This window comes from Eulemur rufifrons, chromosome 2, assembly GCF_041146395.1.
Source record: "Eulemur rufifrons isolate Redbay chromosome 2, OSU_ERuf_1, whole genome shotgun sequence".
Classification (NCBI taxonomy): Eukaryota; Metazoa; Chordata; class Mammalia; order Primates; family Lemuridae; genus Eulemur; species Eulemur rufifrons.
Genome location: NC_090984.1, coordinates 115,721,431 through 115,736,610, shown reverse-complemented (window position 1 = coordinate 115,736,610; position 15,180 = coordinate 115,721,431). Strand labels below are relative to the sequence as shown.

At 53.6% G+C, this 15,180-nt stretch overlaps 2 protein-coding genes across 5 annotated transcripts in view; one reads left to right on the top strand and one right to left on the bottom strand.

The window, feature by feature from the left end:
• LGMN (legumain) overlaps window positions 1–6,083 on the top strand; it is a 32,007-nt gene extending 25,924 nt beyond the window's left edge. For 2 of the 4 annotated variants that reach the window (XM_069489250.1, XM_069489251.1), the window contains exons 11-14: window positions 868–1,068; window positions 3,815–3,985; window positions 5,194–5,261; window positions 5,535–6,083. In XM_069489250.1, coding sequence (XP_069345351.1) covers window positions 868–1,068; window positions 3,815–3,985; window positions 5,194–5,261; window positions 5,535–5,577 — 483 coding nt within the window. In that variant the 3' untranslated portion in view covers window positions 5,578–6,083. The remainder of the gene's footprint in view (window positions 1–867; window positions 1,069–3,814; window positions 3,986–5,193; window positions 5,262–5,534) is intronic. The other 2 variants (XM_069489252.1, XM_069489253.1) reach the window with 2 other exon arrangements.
• A 6,860-nt stretch (window positions 6,084–12,943) lies between these two features.
• RIN3 (Ras and Rab interactor 3) overlaps window positions 12,944–15,180 on the bottom strand; it is a 119,726-nt gene continuing 117,489 nt past the window's right edge. The window contains exon 10 of the mRNA XM_069465236.1: window positions 12,944–14,027. Coding sequence (XP_069321337.1) covers window positions 13,713–14,027 — 315 coding nt within the window. The 3' untranslated portion in view covers window positions 12,944–13,712. The remainder of the gene's footprint in view (window positions 14,028–15,180) is intronic.

Sequence of the window (15,180 nt, the reverse complement as noted above, 5' to 3'; positions counted from 1 at the left end):
GGGTCCGCTGACCTGACAGCAGTGGGACAGTCACAGGACTTGAGACCTGAACTCAGGACACAGTGACCTGGTCAGGAGAGAGGTGACTCGGAGAAGTCAGGGTCATTGACTGGCTAAGTGGGGGGCTCTGCCCTGGGCTTTCCATTGTCTTTACAGTAGCCTCAGCCTCGGCCATGTCTGATGCTGGTTAGGCGGGGTGATGGACCTTTTCTAACTTTGTTTTTATGTATCTTTGTGTGCGTTTTGTTTTTTAGTTTCAGGACTGTTTTAGAATATTGTGGCTTGCTTTAGGAACAGAATGCTTGCATTTTCCCCCTCTGATTGGGAGTCAGTCCGTAGTGATGTCTGCAGGCAAATCGAGCCTGGCAGTAGTGCCCATTTGTTGGAGCCTGATGCCAGGCGTCAGCCCAGCCTCTCTGTGGCTATAGCTCTGCCCTTCTCAGAGGACCCAGACTTCAGCTCTGACCTGGACAGATGCTTTGTACTTTCCCACTGCCGGCCACTGGGGACAGGCAGGGGAGCCTGGGCGGGCAAGCACAGTCTGGGTTGCCACTGGTTGAAACTACTGTGGGCCGAGCCCCGCTTGCCCGTGGCTCGGCAGTTGCCTTCCGAAGAACAGCAGCTCTGCTGCAAGGGACGCCAGGCACTTTTGAAGTTACTCCTCAGTAGATTTCCAGTGCGCAGATGTGTCGCCTGTGTCTTGCTGGGGGCCGGCCATGTCTTTTTAGGCTATGATTGTGGCCCTTCAGTGGTCCTGACACCCTGAGGAGTGGACTGTGAGCCTCTGCTGGAAAGGCTGGACCCGGGGCGTGTTGGGCACGTCGGCTCTTTCCACTCAAACGGCTCTCTCTGTCTCTCTGCCTCCAGTCAATCTCTGCCATGAAAGTGATGCAGTTTCAGGGTGTGAAACACAAAGCCAGTTCTCCTATCTTCCTGCCTCCAGTCACACGTCTTGACCTCACTCCTAGCCCTGATGTGCCCCTCGAGATCATGAAAAGGAAACTGATGAGGACCAATGATCTGCAGGAGTCCAAGCAGCTTGTCAAGAAGATCCAAATGCATCTGGACGTAAGTAGTGGTAATCGGAAGCGTTCCCAGGTGCTGCTCCCAGCCGTGGTCCCTGCCGCATGTGAGCAGGTGGGAAAGGAACCCCTAGCCTCTGCTCTGTGTGAAATAGAGCAGGTGAGCAGAGCACCGATTGTCTGCGTTCTTCATCAGTGAACTAACCTTGACCTCTTTGGTAACAGCAAGCAATGGAAGGGGGCTGGTCTCCCCCGTATCCTGCCAAGAAGCCATGGCACATGAATGTTTCCCTTTTTTATGCCTTGTTGCTTAGAGGACATTTTTATTTTGCTGCTTATTGAGTTATTAGCTAATCATATTTATTTTAAAAACTCAGAGCCGAGTGCAGTGGGTCACACCAGTAGTCCCAGCTACTCAGGAGGCTGAGGCAGGAGGATCACTTAAGCCCAGGAGTTTGAGGCCAGCCTGGGCCACATAGTGAGACCCCATCTCTTTAAAAAAAAAATCCAATCCACAAAAATTTCTGCTGTCTCAGGAAAACATTGTCATAGCTTAAATTCTTCCTAAAACCCTTGAGCTATCCTTTATGATTACTGAGTCTATTTTCAGTAGCTCATCGGTTTGTTTGGAGCTGGAAGAATTACTTTTTAAATTATAGCTGTGCACCCACTGGAATGCCAGGCAAAAGAGTTGCCCGCTGTTTCCCACACAGCCAGCTCTTGTCCCCGTCATCAGCACAACACAGTGGTTGATGTATGAAATATGGCCCGAATCTTTTAGGAAGATAAAAAATAAATCTGTAGGGCTGGGCGAGGTGGCTCATGCCTGTAATCCTAGCAGGGAGGACAAGGTGGGAGGATCGCTTGAGGTCAGGAGTTTGAGACCAGCCTGAGCAAGAGCGAGACCTTGTGTCTATTAAAAATAGAAAAAATTAGCTGGGCATCATGGCACACGCCTGTAGTCCCAGCTACTCAGGAGGCTGAAGCAGGAGGATCACTTGTTCCCAAGGGTTTGAGGTTGCAGTGAGCTATGATGGTGCTGTTGCACTCTAGCCAGGGTGGCAGAGTGAGACTCTGTCATAAATGAATAAATATCTGTCTATCTATGTGGTTTGTTTAAAATGCATATATCTCATTATCCCGAAAGTTAGTACCCCATGTGTAGCCACCTTATTAAGCAGGACATATTTTTAGCTGGTGTCACACACAGTATATCAGCAGTTCTCATACTTTGTAGTCTTGGGCCTCTTTACACTCTTTGAACTCTTTTTTTTTTTTTTTTTGTTGAGACAGAGTCTCACTTTGTTGCCCAGGCTAGAGTGAGTGCCGTGGCGTCAGCTTAGCTCACAGCAACCTCAAACTCCTGGGCTTAAGCGATCCTACTGCCTCAGCCTCCCGAGTAGCTGGGACTACAGGCATGCGCCACTATGCCCGGCTAATTTTTTTTTTTCTATATAGATTTTTAGGTGTCCATATAATGTCTTTCTATTTTTAGTAGAGACGGGGTCTCGCTCAGGCTGGTCTCGAACTCCTGACCTTGAGCAATCCACCCGCCTCGGCCTCCCAGAGTGCTAGGATTACAGGCGTGAGCCACCGCGCCCGGCCATCTTTGAACTCTTGATCCCACAGAGCTGTTGTCTATGGTGGGTCATTTCTATTGATACATACTGCATCAGAAATCAAAACGAGACAGAGGAGCATTTTGTCCTTACCCTTTTGATAGTTCATGGAAACGGAACCAGAGTTTTCATGTGTTTGCTTGAACAGCTGTAAATCATATAGGATTTCTTTGGTATCTGCTGTAAATTTGAAAACTATTCCCACGGCTACATACTTCTTAGTGGATTTAACTTTCCTGATAACTGTTGCGTAGTTAGATTTTTATGTAAAATAAAAGATGATTAAAACTGAGATTTAAAAATATATTTAACTTACTTAGAAACAATAGCAAACCCTTTTTGTGTTAATGTCTATTTTATGAAAAATAACCATTTTCCAAAACAAAAACCATTTTGGTGAGAAGAGTGACATTGCTTTACGTTTTTGCAAATCTCTGTACGTGCAGCGTGATGGAAGACAGCTAGGTCCTTGGACCTGCGTCTGCGTTCACTCTTGTCGGGCTCGGCTGTGTTGGCCGAAATGGTGAAGAAAATCCAGCCTTGCACAGATACATGTGGTTAAGAAAGGGAAGATGTCACGGAGCCCATGAGAGCTCTTGGGGACCCCGTGGCTGTGGACCCACACATTGAGAATTGCTGGCGTAGCGCGCAGTGGGCAGTGAGTCTGTGGATTCAGACGTGAAGGACGCAAACCCTGGCTGGGGCGGGCTGGGACGGAGAGCTCTGGTGTCAGGTTAGGCTGACGTGGAAGCTCTTCCTCTTACAACGCTGTTTTTCATAATCTGGGAGGAAAACGATGCCTCCCTCTGTGTCCCACCGCCTGACCGTTCGGTGGTTTCCTCAGTGGGCAGAGGTGCCCTGAACACACAGCAGCCTTCCTGGGACAGTCCACTGTGGGGCACAGGTTCCTTTCTGCAGAGCAGCGCGCGCCTGCTCTGCAGGCGTTTGGTTGTAAATGCTTCCATCGCGCCAGCGGATCCTCGAAAGGCAAGGTCCTCCCAGCTGTCACGGAAGCCGTGCACACACACAGCTTTTCAGAAGACATTTACTGGCATCTGTTCTAAGCGGGTGAGGGCTGTGTGGAGGGACGTCTTTAAACGTGCTTCTAACCATCGTGGGTCCAGGAGAGGCGGCACAGGGAGGCACATTCTGACGGGATGTGTTTGTCCCCAGGTTAGGCAGCTCATTCGGAAGTCGGTGCGCAAGATTGTCTCCTTGCTGGCAACGTCCGAGGCTGAGGTGGAGAGGCTTCTGTCCCTGAGAGCCCCGCTCACGGGGCACGGCTGCTACCCGGAGGCCCTGGCGCACTTCCGCACGCACTGCTTCAACTGGCACTCCGCCACGGTGAGCGGCCGGGCTGTCCTCAGGAACCCGAAGGCCAAACTCATACTGTCCCTTGGAAATCACATCAGATGCACTACCCCTAGAAGGTTCCATCCAGGCTGAGGGAACAGTGGGCTCATTTCAGAGAGAACGAAGGTCATCCAAGTTTACGGACCATATATTTGGCCCCAGAACCCTCTTACTGTCCCAGTGGGTGGGAAAATTTACCAGAGTCATAAATGACAACTCTCATTTCTGTTTTGAAGGGTAGTTCTCTTCACACTTTTGCTGTCCCTGCAAACCTCATGCTCACTCCTCCCTTCCACATCAGCCCCTTGTTTCTCCCGTCAGGGTCTGTGCTGACCCCTCCCCAAGATTCAGTGTTGAAGCCAGGCCTGGTCTGTGGAGTAGGAGGACGTATCGAGTTTCTGCAGGTTGCAGAATGCCAGGGTTGGAAGGGACCTAAATAGCCTTCTGGTCAGCACTATGTGGTGCTTAGATCTTTCTAGAGAAACAGTGGCAGACTGGCCTGCAGACCAAATCCTGTCCACAGCCTCGTCCCCCCCATGGCCTGTTTCGTAAAGAAACATTTATTGGAACACAGTAACACCCTACTTGCCTACCCATTGTCCGCGGCTGTTCTCACCCTAGGGCGGAGTTGAACAGTTAAGAGAACCATTTACCCCCGAGTCTTGCTTTTTTGCTCTTTAGAATCACATAAAGTGACTCTCTTCCTTCATCTTCATGAGAGTTCTCAGATTCTCTGAAGTTTCTTTTCAAGATAAAGATTCCCGGTATTTCAGCCTTACCTGGCGTGATCCAGTTTGGCGTTCCCGCACCACCCCCACCCCCTTCTCATCAGTGTGCCTCTCCCAGGGCGAAGTTCCCAGAACCAAAAGGCAGACTCCCAAGGGAGGTCCCAGGTCCTATCGGGGAGCAGAGCCACCAGGAGCTCTCCATCAGGATCCTCACGTGGGACTGAGAGCGCTTTGGGGGCCGGCCACACCCCCAGGGCTGTGTGCAAACCCTTGCACGTATGCATTTTTCTTGGGCGATAGTCTGTAAATATCACCAGATTATCAAAGGTGGAGAAGGGATCCATGACCCAAAAAAGTCAAAAACCACTGGCCCATGTGCTTTACCTCTGTAATTGCAAAAACGTAGTATTCCCAAGTTAAGACTTGATCGTATGATGAAATGATGTTTGATTCTGTCTCGTTTCTTTCCAGTATGAGTATGCTCTGAGACATTTGTACGTGCTGGTCAACCTTTGTGAAAAGCCGTATCCACTACACAGGTAAATCAGCACACGGCACTTGAAGGTCCTTGTCATTCTGAAAGCAGAAGGGGGCGGCAGTGCCGTTCTGCAGCTGGGCAGTTTTGCTTCTGCCAGCCACCACCTCCAGCTTTGTTCTGGAAGCATTCGCTAGGGGAATCCAGAACAGCTGCATTCCCAGTGACAGTTGTGGGTGGGTCTGTCCTAGATGACCGCCTGCTCCAGGTGGGATTATGTTTGTCTTAATTTCTTTAGGGTTGACATAGTTCACCAAAGAATTCTTGTCTCCTACAGGATAAAATTGTCCATGGACAACGTGTGCCTTGGTCACTACTGAAGAGCTGCCTTCTGGGTGCTTTTCCAAGTGTGAACGCCATCCTCGAATGTGTGCTAATCTGAGACCGAAGGTGGTGCGAGAGGGAAGCCCCCACTGCTCCGGCCTGGGGAAGGCCACCTGCCGCTCGGGGCTCACTCCAGGCCTTTCTTTTGCTGGTGACTTGTTTGCCTTTGCCCACTTCCCCAGTCTGCTCTGAAAAAACTACAAATAGGGGCGGGTAAAGCTGTGTTGAGAACAGTAATACTTGCTTTTTTAGGAGGTTTTTTGGCTCATTAGTTTTAAAGAGCAAGAAGTTCGTGGAGGCTTCTGTAGCCCCTCTCAGAAAGAGTCTTTGTTGGGAGAAATGTGAAGCTGAAACCTCTTTAAGTCTTCAGAATGATTTTATTGAAGAGGGCTACAAGCCTCAAATGGAAAACTATTTTTAGAAAATATGATTTTTGATTGCTTTTGTATTTTATTCTGCAATTGTGTTCAAGTCTTTAAAAAAATAAAGATTTATAACTGACCCCGAGTATTAACTTCTGCCCGACTGCGTGGTTTATGCTCCTGGCCCCTCCTAGCCGCCCCCAATCCGTCTTTTCCAGCCTCGCGTCCTCGGACCTGTTAGAGCCTCTGGCTTTCCTTTCATCTCCACGGACCCTCAGGCATACCTTAACGCGCCCCGTTCCCCCGGACCTTCCTCAGCTTCTCCCCACTCATCCAAAGTTGTTTTAATTTAGGATCTTTAAGGTGGAGAACACCCCTTCAATGATTGGGGGAGATGCAAGATGGAAATAAAGAGTTTGTTGCTTACAGGTCCTGGGGCGTACCCAGCACACCTGGTGGCCACGCATGGAGGTCAGGGAGCGTGTGGACGAGAGAGAGGGAAGGACCCGGGGGCCAGGGCCTTTATTGGGTCTAGGGCTTATCCAAACAGGTTTCTCATGGGGAGTTTTAACTGGTGGGTTTAGAGCAAGCAGGCGTGAGTTCTAGGAGGTCACACTGTGACTGAGAAGTGGTCACTGTAGCGTGTCTGCACAGTCCATGCGGGATGTGAGGGTCAGTGGGGCTGGTCAGCTGTACCCTCGGGAGGCGTCCTCCTGTTCACCAAGAGGAAGTTTTATATAGCAGAGATCAACCACATTGAGGAACCGGGCAGAAGGGAGAACCGGAAACTGCCAAGGGTAACTGAACTTGCTTCTGGTCTGGGAAACTCCACTTACTGGATATTCAAAGTAGGCGCCAGGGCAACGTGAAATGATGAGATTTCACTACAATAGTACTATCTCCTCTGTCCACCTGCATTTTTGTTGCATCTCTAACAGCACGTGTCAGGGTCTGCCCTTCCACCAGGTGCAGGGACAGGGACGGGGAGGGGAAATCTCACCGGATTTCCCCGGGGGCTCCTCAAGGACAGAGGCTGCCTGGCTTGCGGTTCCCTGGGCCCTGCATCACCCAGCGAGGTACTCACACCGTCTACAGGAGTCCCCCTTATCCATAGGGACACGCCCCAAGAAACCCTGGATAGTGCCAAACCCCCTACAGACCGTGCATGAATCTCTTCTTCATAATTTCACGGATAGAAGGTTCATTCTTACCACAGATCTTAGCAACCTTGGCACACAACTTTTTCACTCAAATGAAGCGCTCTACGGCTTCTCTTTGGCAATCTGAATTGCCAGCATCGCTACTCGGGCCCTTTGGGGCTGTTAGTAAGTAAAATAAGGGTGACTGGAACACAAGCACTGTGCTACCTCAACGGTGGGTCTGATCACCGAGACCGCTACTCTAAGTGACTAACAGGTGGGCAGCGTGGGCAGCATGGATTCCCGAGACGAAGGGGTCATTCACAGCCCAGACAGAACGGAGCAGGACGGTGGGAGATTTCATTACAATAGTTGGAACAGCATGCAATTGAAAACTTAGCAATTGTCTATTTATGGAATTTTCCATTTAATATTTTCACACTACGGTGACCCCAGGCAACTGAAACCTCGGAAAGCAAAACCATGGATAAGAGCGGACTACTGCATATCCGTGCAATGGAATAGTGTGCGGCTTATTGCTTTTTATTAAAGGAGTTCAGCCAATTGAAAGAAGCCAAGAGACCACATATTATGTGATTCCAGTTTTATGAAATGTCCACAATAGGCAAATCCGTAGAGACAGAAAGTAGATTGGTGGTTCCAGGGGCTGGGGCGGGGGCAGTGAGAAGTGACTGCTAACGGGTGTGAGGTTTCTTTTTGGGGTGATGAAAATGTTATAAAACTGTGGTGATGGTTATGCAATCTCAATATACTAAAAATTATCAAATTGTACACTTCAAATGGGGGAATTTTGTGGTATAAAGCTGCTAAAAAAAAATAAGCCACACAGCAAGATGGCTGTTTAGATAGATAGGGAGAAAGCACACACACAAGAAGTAACTCTCACTAAGCCCTGACACTTCCGACCACCTGTCTTTAGGGTTTCCTATCCTGCTTAGCAATGGTTGGCTCCTTTAGCGTTTGGAGTATGGAACAGAAGTTGAGAAACTGGCAAATAGAGTCATGTCTGCGACAAATTCAGGGGAGACACTTTTTTTTTTTTTTTTTTTTAGAGACCGGGTGTTACCCTGTAGCCCAGGCTGAAGTGCAGTGGCATAATCACAGCACACTGCAGCCTCCAACTCCTGGGCTCAAGCCATCCTCCCACCTCAGCCTCCTGAGTAGCTGGGACTACAGGGGTGTGCCACCATGCCTGGCTAATTTTTAAAAATTTTTTTGTAGAGAGGGGGTCTTGCTATAAACAGTGTCTTTTGCAGAGCAGAAGTTTTTAATTTTAATGAAGTCCCACTGATCAATTTTTTCTTACATGGACCATACTTTTGTTATTCATTTCTTTTTTATTTAAAAATATTTTCCCTTTTCCATCTCCTTTTCCTAGTAATGCATTTTCAGTTGTGTTTATATGGTCTTGTGTCCCTTCTCGTTAAGTCTTCATGTCCGAAACAATTCTTTTTCTTCATGTCCGAAACAATTCTTTTCTTCCTAATTTTTTCCTCAGTTCTATTATCTCATTTCTGAGTTTTTCTAATTCAGGCTGTTTTTTCATGTTGTATCAATTTCTTAGCTCTTTCTGACACACATAGTAGATTGCATTTTTTAGCTGTTTGGGTGACGTCTTTGCTTTTTTTGTTTATAGATGGGGTCATGCTCTGTCGCCCAGGCTGGAGTGTAGTGTCACAATCATAGCTCCGTGCAGCCTCAAATTCCTGGGTGCAAGCCAGCCTCTTGCCTTGGCCTCCCAAGTAGCTGGGACTACAGGCGTGAGACATTACACTCGAGTTGGGGCCACATCTTTCTAGTAGTATGTTTTCATTGTCCCCAGGAAAACCAGTCACTCCATTTCCTTTATGAGAAGTAACTAAGTCAGCTGAGGTGGCTGTAGCCTTTCATGGGAGCTGGGCACCAGGGTGGCCAGGAGGACTGAAAGTGGGGCTAAGTGCTTGCCACGAGACAGGCAAGGACTTCCCAGAGGCGGGACCTCTCTGCCCCCGACAGTCATTGGGCCCTACCCCTTCAGAATATTTGACCCTTACCAGGGACTGAGGCCTTGCCTGACTCCCAAATCCGTGCCCCACCCCTGTTTGGTGTCCTGCGTGCCCCTCATACCCCTCACACCCAATGCTGATGTCTTCTGTTCCCTCTCAAGCCTGCGTTCCTCTCTACCTAGCTGATGGCACAACCCGCAGCACGGCGTCCAAGCCAGAAATCTACAAGTCTTTCCAGGATCCCCCCTCTCCGTCCACACCCTCCAATCGCCCACCACGTTCTGCTGAGTTTACAGCCTCAGCATTCCCAGGCTTAACTCCCCCTCCCACCCCCACGCCTTCCCCCGTTCAGACCTCCCCTCACCCCAGATTGCTGCAGCAGGGTTCAGGGGAGCCTCTCCTGCCTCCAGTCTGGCCCCTCCGGTCCAGTGTGTGGGTGGAGGATTCCAAGACCATTTTGGGCCTGGCCTAATCAGCTAACTCAGTGTCACCTCCCACTTCTTTTTGCCTCTGACTTTATGTTCAAGCCATCTTGAAAGGGGCAGTTCCCCATGCGTACGGCACAGTCTTGTTACTTTTCCTGTGATTTTTTTTCACTGTCTTTTCTCTTCCTTGTCCAGAACCGCCAAGAATCTGAGGTTTTACCGGCTTGCAGCCTGGCAAGTGAGCCTGTCTCAGTGCAGGTGCTGCAGACACGAGACCATGTCAGAGACACGGGACGGCATGACCCGAGGCACAGCAGGTGGCATGAGCTTCACGTTCGCTCTGACTCCTCTTACCTGCGTCTGCTGAGTGATGCAGAGGTGGGCCCAGGTGAATGCTGCGCACACAGTGGCCTAAAAACCTCAAGCTTAAGAAACTCAATCATTCAAAGACGGTGCTAGCAAACCTGCCCAGACTCCGCCCTGGAGGAGCACATTATTTTCCAAGGTGAGAGACACTTTATTATCCTAGTCAGGAAAAAAAATCTGTCCTCTTCCCAGGAGGGAGAAACAATCTGGACCTTCCAAGGCCACTGAGGTACTCTTAAAAAGACAAATGCTGTCAATGACTCCTCACCAGACATGCAGAAATGCGAGACCCGTGGAGAGCTGTCTCCCAATAGTCTCGCAGGGGCTCTCTTGTTCCTGTCTGCACCTGGCCGCGTCCTTACCCTTCACGCCCCAGCTCAGCACCCCCATCTCCAGGAAGCCCTCTTTCCTGTCCTGTGCCAGGCAGATTACACATCCTCTATTCTGGTAGGCCCCTTGACATTCTGTGCCTTCTGCTGTCACCACCCTGGTCACTTTGACCTGGGACTATCCCCACGGCCCAGCAGACCTGAGTCCCCCTGTACTCACCATAGACCATCACATTCCTTCATACAGATTGGAAAAGACGCCGCTTGCTCTGGGTGGACAGAGTCCCACAGCAGGACGCAGGCCCTGACAAGTAGCCCACAGATGGGTCTCAGTCCCACTTGTCCCCGCAGCCATGCAAATGTGGCGGTGAACAACCTCCATGACCATATGTGCTAGCCTTGAATTTATTTACCTTTTTGAGAAGATCTGAGACTTCCCCTGCCTGCCCCGCCCCCCCCCGCCTCCCCCCGCCAGGAACTTGGGTGATCCCTGCAACAGAGCTGGGAAATCAGGGTCTAGTGAGCATTCTCGTTTTAAGAATGGGGAGACTGAGGCACAAAGCTGTTAGGGACTTGCTCAGGGCTTGCTGCTGGCCTGGAGCCCAGGTCTCCCGGATCCTAGTTCAGTTCTTCCCACCATACTGCTGAGTAAGTTTTCTGACCCTGAAGCCAGGCAGATTTCAGAGTCCCCTGTTGGCTTCGGGCTGCGTGGGCCGCAAAGAGGCAGTTCCTAAAAGCATTTCTGGACGCCCACGATTCCCAGCAAACTGGGGAAGAGGGAAAGCCACCGCTATGAGTTGGCACTTTCCTCCCCAGAGTCCTGCTCCATGTGACCTTCCTTCAAAGGAAGGGCTTGCTGCTGGCCACAGCTACCCCCGTCCCTCACCCTGTTGACCCTGCCTGGCAGGAGACACCCCAGTCCTGGATTCCAGCCAACCGGGTGTGTACACGGCAGATGTGTGCCAGGCTTTGCAGACAGACGTGGCCTCGGGCCTGCCGAGTGGGGAGGCCAGGCTCATCTGTGAGTGTGTGGTCCCGGGAGGGGGTGTCACACCAGGGGATCCCCTTCCTCTCGCTCCCCCCCAACCAGTGGCTCTGCTTCTCTCTACCGACCTCGCCTGCAGGCCTGACCCTCCTCAGCAGAAACTTGCTCACAACTATGGCAAACTTGGTCCACCCCATTAGGGTGTTGTGGGGACACCCCAGGCCAGGCCACTTCAGAACCAGTTTAGGACCTTTCATTACGGGCAGGACTTTGCACCCAGCCCTCATGGCTGGCTATGGTGACAGAGAGGCTGCAGGACCAGGCACGCCCAGTCTCTCTGCGGAAACCCTAGGGGCTTCTCCTAACACCGCTGGCCCAGCTCCAGCCTCAGGCTGCCGGGCCAGTAAAGGCTGGGGGAGAGGGAGGCAGCCCACCAAGGAGAGAGGGGACAAATGCCAGGGAGGAGACGCCTCCCTCAAGAGGCTGTTGTGTGGATTAAATAAAATAACGCAGGGGAATCGTTAACTAGCGCCCGGCAGCCCTGAAGCTCAGCTCCAGTGACTCCATCTCCTGGCCCTCGATAGGGTCCCCCGTTTCCCAGTCACACCTGCCTGGGGGAGGGGCGTCCAGATGACAAGAGCTTCGGGTAACCACTCTCCTGCTCTCTGGGGGCTCACGAAGGCTCCCTGGCTTCTCCGGATGGGTGGACCTCAGCACTGGCCTCAGGGGGTTCTGCACACACAGGCGCGTGTACATACATGTTCTTACAGTGCTTCCCTCAGTCCAGCCCGCTGGCCAGCTCTGTCCCTCCTGGAAGCCAGCCATAAGCTCCCCAGAGCAGGGCTGGGGCCTAACTTACCCTCTAAACCCACCCCAAGCCTGGGGCCCACCCAGGCAAGAGAGTGTTTTGGTAAATGGGGTCCCCCCAACCTTCCCCACCAGGCTTAGGCCTAGTGGGAGGCGGTACGTACTGGGCCTTGGAGCTTGGCACGGGGCTGTGTAGCCCAGCCAAGGCCAATGGCAGTGTCTGCACTGGGTGGGGACAGGCACTCTGGGATCATGGCTGGCTTCCCTCAGCTTCTGGGTATGTGCCTGTTTTCTTGCATCTGTGACCTCTGGGGCAAGGCAGCATCCTGGAGCCCCCCCTGTGTCTCACACGGAGCTGGCCTGGAGCCAGGGTCTAACAGGTGTTTGTTGACTGGCTGAGTGAGCTAGTTGGTGCCGAGGAGTTTAAGTCAGCCCAGTCCAGTTGCCATTCCCTGGATACCCTGCTCACGGCCATTCACACTGGGGCTCTCTCCACACGAGCCTTGGGTTTTGTTCTCTGCTGTTTTCCAGGGCCTGGAAGAGCAGGCACTCACAAATACCTATTTTTATTCAATGCTGAGAACACAGACATGAATGGTCCCAATCTGGTGGAGAAAGCAGAAGTATCAACAGGCAACCGCAACTTGACGGGATCTCTCATGTGAAGGAGACAAGTCCTTGGGGGCTGTGGGAACGTAGATAAGGACGGTTTGGCCCAACCCGGGGGCTTCCTGGAGATGGGCTTTGAAGGATATGTAGGAGTTAACCAGGGAAAGACTACAGGGCATGGTATTCCTGAGAGACGTGAGAGATGACAGGATCCTCAGTGGTGAGGGGTGGGGGGCGGGTGTTTGAACCCGCCTGGGAAGGAGGGTAGGCTATGAATGGGGGGCTGGGCTAGCTGAGCAGAGCTCCAGACCCTTCAGAAAAGGAGATGCCATTTTCAAAAGAGCTTTTATTAGACTCCTCACACGGTGCCTCTTGCAGCAACTGCCACAGCCCTGGGGTGTGTCCGCCAGGGAAAGGGCCCTGTCAGTTTTCCCTGTGGTGGAGGCGGGGCTTGTCCATGTGTCCGTGGAGCTGGCCTTGCTTGGTTGTCCCAGCGGGCGTCTGGCTGCTTCTGGCAGGGCTTGGAGCTGGCTGCAGAGGACCCGGGCACTGCCAGCCGAGGGCAGGCTCCGGTGCAGGAGTTGGGGGGCCTATCTCTTCAACACACACCCTGAGATGCTCCTGAGATGCTGGGCGGGTCCAAAACATCCCGGATCCACCCTGAGGGGCGCAGGGCGCAGCTGTGGCCAGCACCCTTGCGCTGTCCAGTCCTGGGGAAACCGAGCTCAGGCCCTTCCCTGGGAAGACCAAGGATGCGCTGGGCGTGGGGAGGCAGGGGGACTGGCCAGAGGGGCTGGGTGTGAACAGGGGCTGGGCTTGTTCGCTGCAGCTGGCTGGAGAGCCTTTTCCCTTTCGGAGCCTCAGTTTCCCTTTCTGGCTAATGAAGAACGTGGCCTCTCAGTGCCATGGCTCTCCCTCAGGAAGGGCCCTTGGGCGCGCCTTCAGGTTATTTTCACAATTACCCTGCACGCGCCCGTGGGAGGCACGCATGCGCGCCGTGTGGCCATCAGATGCGGGAGCACGTGCTGCGTGAGTGTGGCGTGTGAGCGCGCCCAGGCCGCTCTTCTGTCCCCGCCAGTCTCGGCAAGTGCTGCCTCGGGGACTCACAGGAAGTTGGGCTCCCGCACCACGAGGCAGGGCGGGCTCCCGCCGCCGCCGTCCGGGGGCCGGTACACGAAGTGGAAGTCGCGCTTGGGCTCGCTCCGCAGCAGGTAGCCCTTGATGCGGTGCGGCAGCGCGTCGTCCGCCAGCTGGAAGCAGCGCCCGTCCACCAGCACGAAAAGCCGGTGGTCCTGGGGCTGCGCCACCTCGAACTTCTCCGCGCACTGGGCGCACAGCGCCTGGGCCGGCGTGTCGGCCCGCGACGCCAGCGTCCGCGACTGCTGCTCGGGCTCCAGGTACGACACGCAGATGAAGTCCTGCGGGGCGAGACGGAGGGCTTGCGGTCACCGGGGGTGGGGGGGTGGAGCGGGCGCCTGTCGCCCCGCCCCAACGCCGAGAGCTCTGGCCAGCGGGGAGCTGCGCAGCGGTGCAGCTGGGAGTCGCGGGCCTGCGTCCCCAGCCTCACGCCGCGACTCAGCCTGCCGGGCCACCTGCGCCCCAGCCTCACCTCTCAACTGCGCTCACTGTTGTGGGCGATTCCGAGTCGATTTGGATCCTGGCAATGGGGAGCGAGCGCGCCCTCTGGTGGCGGGTCCACAGGCGTCCCATCATTCATTCCTTCATTCCCTCCCTCCCTCCCTCACCGAGTCCCCCGCACTCCAGACACAAAGCTGGGCACAGGAGGCGACATGCATCAAAACGGGAGGCGCAGCGCCCACCCCAGCACCACACAGTCCAGGCAGGAGGCGCGGTCCAGCCCCGGGGGCGGACGGGGAGGGCACTGGGCGCAGGAGGGCGGGTTCGGCACGGGCGGCAGGGGAGGGACACGGCACGAGCAAAGCGAGGCGACGCCCGAGGGGCCCTCGCAACGCTCACGGCACGCTCACGCGGTCCGCCGCGGCCTGGGAGGGACCTTGGGTGGCCTGGGCCATGTGGCCGCCAGTTCCATAACTTGCCTGGCTTTGAATCTGCTCCCGCTTACTGTTTGACCTCGACTGTTTTGAGCCCCGGGTCCTCGACTGAAAACTGGGCAACGCCAGCCTTACGTGAAGTGTGAGGAAGCACACAGCTGGCTGCGAGCCTGGAGCTGCCCCTCGCTGTCCCCAGGCTCCGAGCAGGTGGCAACGGTGCGTGTGGGGCGCCCCCCTGTGGACGGAGTGTGCCCGCAGCCTCCCCCAGGAGGAACGCAAGGACCACAGCACAGAGGTGACAACTGTGGCTACAGGTGGTGAGCGCTTATGAGGCGCCAGCTCCATGTCCAGAGCTTCACTGGGACCATCCATTTCTTCTGGGAGGACGAAGCCCAGCCCACTCTTTCAGCCTCTTAGTGGCTGCCTTAGGGCTCCTTGTCCTCCATTAGGTTCCCAAGGGCCCTTACACGTACTGATGACTGGCTCTGCACTTTCACTCCCCAGGGAAGGGATTTAAGGCGCGAGGTCAGAGGGGGCACTGGGAGGGGTCAGAGGTGCT